The sequence below is a fragment of the Carya illinoinensis genome, chromosome 5 (assembly GCF_018687715.1).
Source record: "Carya illinoinensis cultivar Pawnee chromosome 5, C.illinoinensisPawnee_v1, whole genome shotgun sequence".
NCBI lineage: Eukaryota > Viridiplantae > Streptophyta > Magnoliopsida > Fagales > Juglandaceae > Carya > Carya illinoinensis.
This window is the reverse complement of record NC_056756.1, coordinates 42604502-42613398: the sequence shown is the minus strand read 5'-3', so window position 1 is coordinate 42613398 and position 8897 is coordinate 42604502. Positions and strand designations below refer to the sequence as shown.

Here is an 8897-nt window from a genome sequence, read left to right as displayed (position 1 = left end):
CCCACTTTCATCTTATTAAATATGAAATGACACATTTATCACCATTGAATAATCATTTATTGCATGTTTCTTTATCATTCAATAGTGATAAATGAGCCACATCTTATTTAATAACATGAAAATAAGATAAGAGTGAGGTGTATAGTATTACTCATATTATAAATATGTATTGGACTATGTTATATTTTGAACTAATGTTTTTATCTTCTAATTTATGCAAGCATGTAATTATTGTACTCTACTTAACTATCATCACCTATAAATATATTATTTTTTTAAAAATAATTATTTAACCAAACTAGACAAGCGTGCATTTTGCACATTGCTCCCATCCTATTATAATAATACGTTGGAATAAATTTCAATTTTGGACTTCAGATGATCACAACTTCGTTGAGAGAATAAATGTCATTAATCCTGAATCAAATTGTTAATTGGCTTGATATATATACTAGCATTTTCAGCTGTTTCCCTTTTTTATTTGGATCCCTAGCTAAGAAAAGCAAATTAAAGTTTCCTAGATGACAGTTTGTTGTTCTGTAAAGCTAATACTATTGAATGGAGTATAATGAACCACATTCTAAACATGTATGAGAAGGTCTTTGGTCAGAAATTGAATAAGGAGAAAACATCTATTCAATTCAACAGAAATACACCAAGACAGATTCAAGATATGATACTTAATATTACTGGAGTTAGATCTTCTATGCCTTATGAGAAATACCTCAGATTACCTACTATGGTTGGAAGGTCCCAAGTAATTTCTTTCAAAAATATACTAGGCAAAGTGAGAAATAGACTGAGCAGCAACAAGATTAAAACTCTTTCTCTAGCAGGCAAGGAAATTCTGATTAAAGCTATGGTGCAAGCTCTAATTCCTACCAATAGCATGGGAGTTTTCAAACTTCTTGGTAGCCTGCTCATAAGCATTAAGAAAGTGATGCAAGATTACTAGTGGGGACAACAAGAGCAAGAGAGGATAATTCACTGGATATCTTGGAAGGAAAATATTTTAGTCATAAAGGGATTAAACAAAAATAAACATACATACTAATGTGACTTGACGTGGTACGTCAGATTATAAAGTTACTTTTATTATAAAGTAGATCTAACAGATTATATAAAATTACATCAGTTTGTGGTTTATTTTGTATAATTTATTTGTGTATGTACCAATTTTCATCTTGGAATACAATGGGGAAAGCAAAGAATACTAGAGACCTAGGATTCAGAGATTTTGTAAGCTTCAACACGGCCATGCTAGCTAAGCAATGGTGGAGATTATTGCAGTACCCTCATTCACTAGCCTCTCAAGTGTTAAAATTGAAATATTTCCCTAACGTCACTTTTAAGGAGGCTAAAATGGAAGGTAAACCCTTTTACATGTGGAAAAGCATTTTGGCAACTAGACCCCTATAGGGAAAAGGCACATTCTGGAAAATAGGTAATGGCAGTGATGTTCATATATGGAAGGATAAATGGATTTCCAACTCTTCTAATCACAAAATCAAAAGTGCTATCAACCTACTAGAAGCTGATGCTAAAGTGATAGATCTGGTTGACCCCAATACCAAGCATTGGAGAGCTTCTCGTATTGATGAAATTTTCTTAAAAGAGGAACCTGATGCCACAAAAAGATTTCCTATAAGCAGCTGCAACAGGCTTGATAGACTAGCTTGGAAAGGTTCTACAGATGGAAGATTTATAGTTAGAAGTACCTACCACTTCCACATTGAATTGAAGGGGCAACCATCTAGAAGTTCAGGGAAAAGTAAGGTTTGGTAAACTGTTTGGAAGATGCAGATCTCTCCATGGAAGAACTATGTAGCAATTCTGATATTGATATCATGGAAGAGATAGCTATGGTTTTGAGGAGAATATGGTATAGGACCCTGGTGGTATTCCAAAATGAGTTTAAGCATCCAAATTTGGTGGTGAAGCAGGCTCGTGAGTATCTACAGATGATGAAGGCTTTACATGCCCAGAAACCTGAGTAGTTTAGCTCAATCAATATGGTGGTTCAAAGTTGGAAACACCCCATCTAAGAATTTCTTCAAGATAAATTGGAATGTGGTTGTGGAGAAGATTAATTGTAAAGTGAGGATAGGCATTATAGTAAGGGATGAGAATGACCTGGTTACTGCAGCTATAAGACAAAACAAGTCTATCTTTCCTCATCCTTTGTTGGTAGAAGCTATTGGAGTTTTTGAAGTTATCAAGTTTGGGCGACATCTAGGACTCCTAAAGATCCTTTTAGAAGGTGATTCATTCCATATTGTCCAAGCAATTAAAAGGGAAGAGGAGTCTTGGTCAGCAATAGGTTTGCTTGTCAGTGATATGAAGGACCAGTTACAGTCTATTGACAATTAATGGTCTATACACCATGTGAAAAGGGACCTTAACATTATACCTCAGACTATAGCTCAATATGCTCTTTCTAGTTTCTATTTCGGATGTGATTGTAGACATGAAGGAGACTCCTTCATGCATATTCTGTTGTTATGAACTTATGAGTTCTTGAACCTGAATAATATCATATTTGCTTTAAAAAAAACTTTCCTAGAGTTCATCACGTACTCAAATGCCATGATAATTTTTGGAGAGATAGATATAATGCACAGACGTGTAAGTCTTGTTTAAGCATTATTACAAAATAATGAGCATTTGTAATGAAAATGATTATTTGCGATGAGAATAGATTCATTTAAGTTGGTAAGAAATAATTAGTAACAAATAAGCAATTTTCTTATATAAGATATTTATGAATAAAAGTACTGCAATTTTATTATTTTTTATTTTTTGATTGCGTGTAGTTGTACTGCAATTAAATTGACTCATCATCGAGCATTACCAGTTCTGGAAGCATACAAGCTAGACGTTTATAGGGAAAACCATATATATATAATATATAATTATTAAGTAAATAAATACACATTAATTATAGAGGTTTCATATGCATGCATATGGCGGCTAAAGGAAAATCCTTGCAGAATTATACTGCGGGTACGATATATATATATATATATATGCCAGTTAATACAAACCCAAATTACAGCTTTATGTGTTGTCATGCAATTACAATCATAAGAAAAGTCTGTTCTTTTTTTTCTTATTTTAAGCTGAGCGATAATTCAATATCATCACCACAGCATCAATCCATTATATACAGTGAACCAAAAATATATGGTTTCATTATGCTGGCCTCCTCACGCCTACGTACGTAGCGCCGTTCGACATGATCTCGATCTCTCTCTCGCTCTCTCTAGCTCTCTCTTTCTAGTGCATTCTATTCTGCAAGGTGGGATTCCCACCAACTTGCTTGATTTCTCTCGTTGGAATCCAAACATGAAAGCACCAACTTTAATTTGATCCTCCTGACATTTGTCTCCCATTCTGTTCTTGCAAATTTGGGCCAGAAAACACTAATTAATGGTGAAAATTATATCCTCAATTAAGTATTAGTACTGAGGATGACCATCTATATCCTCTCTGCCGTAAAACATATTTAAAATGTACAGATTTTCAACTCTACTTTTAAATTAATACTCAAGGAATTGTTATACAATGACAATGATGACCACAACATGGTGTAATTACTTAATTAATTAATTTAATTCACAGCTATAGTACTAGTGATGTTATATATATATACATATATATATATATAATATTATCTATATATGGCTTATATATACGACTATATACACAGAAAATCAGTCTTTTCTAGCGATTTTACCGTGCAATCTTTTACGGCAACTTTAAACCTATTGCGACAGTTTTTCTAGTCTCAACAAATCATTTTTACTGTAGTGGCATTCTCTTTCCTTCGAGAGAGAAAAATTGCCACAACATCGACTTTTTGCAGGGAATATTGTCACCACAAAAGTGCCTATATATATATTTACAACAAGAGAACGAAATCTATGCAGAAAAGAGAAACGTGCATGGACATAGATCATCATCGATCGATCCAAAACTAGTACGTACCATTCGGACTAACTGATATATAATAATTAAGCAGGAGTACTGGTTTATATTTGTTCATACATGATGTAAGTAAGAAACGCTTGGTTTAATTCGTGGGGTTACTTTTTTCCCCTTTATTGTAGCCAATTGAAATAAGTCAAAAAACAAAGAGTGACGGATTAGACAGATAATCCGATCATGCTTCTAAATGGCCTAGCCAGCTAGACATGACAATATATAATGAAGTACTTGAAGTTGAACATATATATATATATATATAAGTTGATCTTCTTCTTCCCTTTTATTTTTTTGTGTGTGTGTTCATGTTTTCCTTTTTGGTGAGTGAGTTTGGAACCTACAGCCACGTCGTCTGCACTAACTTTGCTTGTGATCGAGGTCAATATGTTTACAGTTAAGAAAATTTTATACACCATACTACCATCCCACTTATATCTACTAAGTAAAATATGACATATTTACTATAATTGAATAATCATTTGTTATATATTTTTTTATTATCAAATAATGATAAATAAGCCACAATATTATATATATATATATATATATATAATTAGATGTAATTGAGATAGTAGTGTGGTGTCTAAAATTACTTTTACCGTTAATTAGAGTAAATCATCGTGAGTGAGCTCAATCAAACCGTCTTTTAGAAATATTGGTGTCCACTCTTCGTAGCACTTACACTAGAAAAGCATCACATGATAAGCACCCGGCCCACAAGGATCACCCGACAGAGCACTAAACCTATTTACATTGGTGGTCAATGAATCGAATCCCAATTAACTTCCCATTAAATAAATAAATAAATAAATAAAAGCATTATTATCATCATGAAGTGGACGTACGCAAACTCCTCCTTAAGCTGATTAATATTTCTATTTTATTTATGACGATTCTAGTTCGGAAATAGCGATTTATTTAGTTAATATTGGATAAGGGAATCTAAGAGCCAGACAGGAAATTAATGCCTTTGGCATTTACCATTGGAGCCCTGCGGATAATGGTTTAGTTACTTTTCTTGTGTATAAGAAGGCCATTTCTCATTTTGGTGTTGGCAGCCATAGAGAAATTAGCAAGTTGAGCGTGAGAGAGTTTTGAAATCTGACATAGAGATGGGAGACCAAAGGGAAGGTGGGATGACTTGCCAAGCGCTTAAGAAGGCAAAACCTTTCTTGGCTATCGTCTCTTTGCAGTTTGGTTATTCAGGAATGTACATAATCTCTATGATCTCTTTGAAGAGAGGCATGAGTCACTACATACTTGCAACTTACCGTCATGTAGTTGCCACGATTGTGATCGCTCCCTTTGCTATTGTTCTTGAAAGGTTTCTCTCTGATCTGATCTTTCACTACATGTATATATACCTGAGTTGCGTCGTCATCTTTATCTTCTGTAATATGTTGCATGCTATTCTGATTGAACAAGATACCTTTCCACTTTCTATATATACCAATATAATTAACCAATATATATCGTTTGCTTGTTTTTTACAGGAAAATAAGACCCAAGATGACTTTTCCCATTTTCCTGAGAATTGTGGTGCTCGCTTTCCTGGAGTAATGCTCTAACAATATCTTGTTTACGTATATATATGCATATATATATATATATATATATATATCTGAAATGATGGAGATCAGAGAACCTTAAACTGTTTTATCTTCACTTTGGCGACCGAATCTATAATATATATATATATATATATATATATATATTATTACTTTTAATTAACTTTCTGGAGGGATGGCCAAGAGGCCGGGAATATATAGATCAGAGGGAAGCGTGGATAAACATGATCTTGTTATGGCATTCTTTTTTCTTTTCGGTTTTTGTTTTTCCTGTATCTAGATATTCTTTTATTGAGATCGGGATGGATATTTCTATCATTTCGGTTCTGCATGAACTGATGCATAGCCCCTAAACTAACTTTATTTACCATCTCTTTAAACAAGAAACTAAGAGATTGTTTCTTTTCGTTTCTTCTTCTTCTTTTTTTTTTTTTTTTTTTTTTTGGAAAGTAAGTCATGAACTATAAATTAGACAGAAAAGAGGCAGTACTAGCTATTACAACTTTTAAGGCCTAATATATATTAATACTGCTGGTACTATGCATTGGCAGGCCCGTGCTTGATCAGAACTTCTATTATCTGGGAATGAAGTACACCTCAGCAACGTTTGCGGCTGCCATTTTCAATATGCTCCCCGCGATAACCTTCATCATGGCAATCATCTTCAGGTATGAGTTTCTAGTTATGTCATCATTCACTAGTGCAAATGAAAAAGTTACTTGTAGCGTTAGGAGCCAGCAGCCGGGTGACATGAGTACAGGGGCCACATAAAAGGCCACATTTCTGGTACTGGCTGGCCCAGAAGGTGCGTTAATCATAATCATTTTGCGTTAACCAATGAAATAAAAAAATAGAGAAATACTTTTTGCAGTCGAGAGATGTAGTCGGCGTGCAGTCGGCTGTAAAAAAAAAATTAATACGGGACCTACATGAAAAAAAAAATTAGTTTTATAACTTTTTATAATTCATGTAGGTCCCTTTGAATATAAAAAAAAAAATTTATAATTTTTTTTATTCATTCCGTACAGCCGACTGCATGCCGACTGCGTGTGGCGACTGTAGGTAGCAAAGCTGAAAAAAATAAAACTTTTTTGAAAACTTGGGAAAAACCAAAAGAAGTGCGAGCAGGTGTTTCACTTTTCTGGCCTGGAATATTAATCATGCTGAATTTTAATGTGACGTACGTAGTATGATTCCTAAGTTTGCAAAATTATTAGGGGGCAAGAAAATTTATAGGGGTAAAAAAGAGCAAAAGTAGTTCTATATGCAGCATGCATGATTGCATGGGATATGAGCCTAAAAGACATCTATATATATATGTCAGTTTTTACTGCTTGTGAGTGCATAATAACTTAATTAATTAATCAATGATGGTCTCATCAATTAATATTAATCAGGTTGGAGACGGTGAATTTCAAGAAGTTACATAGTACAGCCAAGGTGGTGGGCACAGTAGTGACGGTGATGGGAGCCATGGTGATGACTTTGTACAAAGGCCCCATCGTCAATTTCGTGGGGGGTAGAGAGCAAAGCCACCACAAATCCAGCACAGAGTCTGCAGATCAGCATTGGGTCACCGGGACTTTAATGCTCCTAGCCAGTTGCTGCAGCTGGGCCAGTTTCTTTATATTGCAAGTGCGTAATAATATAAATATATACAAGTTTTAATTTAGTGTTTTAATTTGATGATTTATCCATATATAAATATATATATGTTGTGAAATTATAAATCTGAAATATGGCATGCATTCTTGTGGAGATCAGTCATTTACGTTGAAGATGTACCCGGCAGAGCTCTCTCTCACAGCTTGGATATGCTTAATGGGGATGGTGGAAGGTTCAATCGTATCGCTTATCATGGAACGCGACCTCAGCGTCTGGGTTATTGGCTGGGATTCAAGGCTCCTTGCTGCTGTTTACTCTGTAAGCAGCTTGCAATCAATTAAGCCATTTTTATTACAATCTTCTTGCTTTACTTTCCAACCATATTCATATATTGTAAATCATGAGTACACCAAAAGATCTATACTACTACTAAAACCTGATCTATAATTTATTAATAGGGGATAGTTTGCTCTGGAATCGCATATTATGTACAAGGATTTGTTATCAAGGACCGTGGCCCTGTGTTCGTAACGTCTTTCAGCCCTCTGTGCATGATCATCACTGCCGCTCTCGGCTTCATTGTTTTAGCTGAGCAAGTCCATCTTGGAAGGTATTTATATATATAGTGCTACTCAATCCTCAATTTATTTCAACTCAGTGTACATGAACATATATGTCTCGATCGTAATGTGCTAGCTAGCTAACTAAAATGCACATGATGGGTTGATCGATCAGTATTTAGAGCATTAATGTCTTAATCTTCATGTGTTGATTATATATATATATATATATACATGTTTAATTGTTTTGCTGTGACTTGATGCTCAGTGTAATTGGAGCCATTATCATAGTCTTCGGCCTTTACACAGTCGTGTGGGGTAAAAGCAAAGATGCTCCAAACTCAAAAGCTATAGTGGCCGATGAGAAAGGAACCCAAGAATTGCCAATCACAGACACCATTAGATCAGCATCATCATCAATTATAACCACTACTACTACTGCTGATAGCAATAACGATGCAGCTAATTCCAAGGTGTTAAAGATTCCTCATGCAACAGCGCCACTCCACTAGTTCTAGGGTTTTGAAAGATTGTACACGATTTATAATCTCTCCCCCTTTTTCCAGAGTGGGACTGCTCTAGATATCATGTATCATGTTTTGATGTTTGTACGACGTAGAAATCGATTACAATGTCAGACAATATAAATAAATTATCACCAATTATTATTGTTTTGACGTGTTTTGTACGTATCATGAGGACTCCTTAAACAGCTGGGTGGTGCACCACAAAACCTGCATGCACACGTACAAGTTAGTTTATCAAGCCTTCGATGTTTAAGTTAGTTTCGTCTTTGACTTCTTCCACATGTTTTCTAGCGGCCACGTGCTAATAATGATTCAAGGCTGTTGACAAGTTGGCGTATAGCCCACTTGGCTACCTCAGGTGGTGTCTCATCAGCCTTGGGCCTGGCTGGGCAGGCCTCTCTTTGAGTGGGCCAAGCCCACGAGGGCCATAGTCTAGATTTTAACAGTCGAATGGGCCCCTTTTAGACCATGAGCTCTCTGGCCCTTTTCACTCTCTCCAATATATATCACATATCATATAAATATATATATACACACACGTGCGATCCAATAGTCCTTTTATTTATTTATTTATTTTTTAAGAGATTCTTCTAGTACTTGATCTGCTACTTTGCTCTAGTTCTATTCGTAGACGCATGCAAGTACTTGTGCAT

General features: G+C 35.0%; 1 protein-coding gene across 1 annotated transcript; it reads left to right on the top strand.

The window, feature by feature from the left end:
• The first annotated feature begins 5027 nt into the window (after positions 1-5027).
• On the top strand, positions 5028-8394 carry LOC122311105 (WAT1-related protein At4g08300-like). Its single transcript, XM_043125497.1, has 7 exons — positions 5028-5308; positions 5478-5540; positions 6104-6220; positions 6950-7187; positions 7317-7475; positions 7616-7767; positions 7986-8394. Exons 1-7 carry the CDS (start codon positions 5097-5099, stop codon positions 8227-8229), a joined length of 1185 nt encoding a protein of 394 aa, XP_042981431.1. The 5' UTR covers positions 5028-5096; the 3' UTR covers positions 8230-8394.
• The last annotated feature ends 503 nt before the right edge of the window (positions 8395-8897 follow it).

What these genes read in the sequence shown, in the direction of transcription:
- LOC122311105 (XM_043125497.1), top strand. Translation starts at nt 5,097, where the DNA reads ATGGGAGACCAAAGGGAAGGTGGGATGACTTGCCAAGCGCTTAAGAAG. An exon ending in GTGGTGCTCGCTTTCCTGGA is followed by an intron (nt 5,541 to 6,103) that starts GTAATGCTCTAA and finishes ATGCATTGGCAG; the next exon opens with GCCCGTGCTTGATCAGAACT. An exon ending in TCCTTGCTGCTGTTTACTCT is followed by an intron (nt 7,476 to 7,615) that starts GTAAGCAGCTTG and finishes ATTTATTAATAG; the next exon opens with GGGATAGTTTGCTCTGGAAT.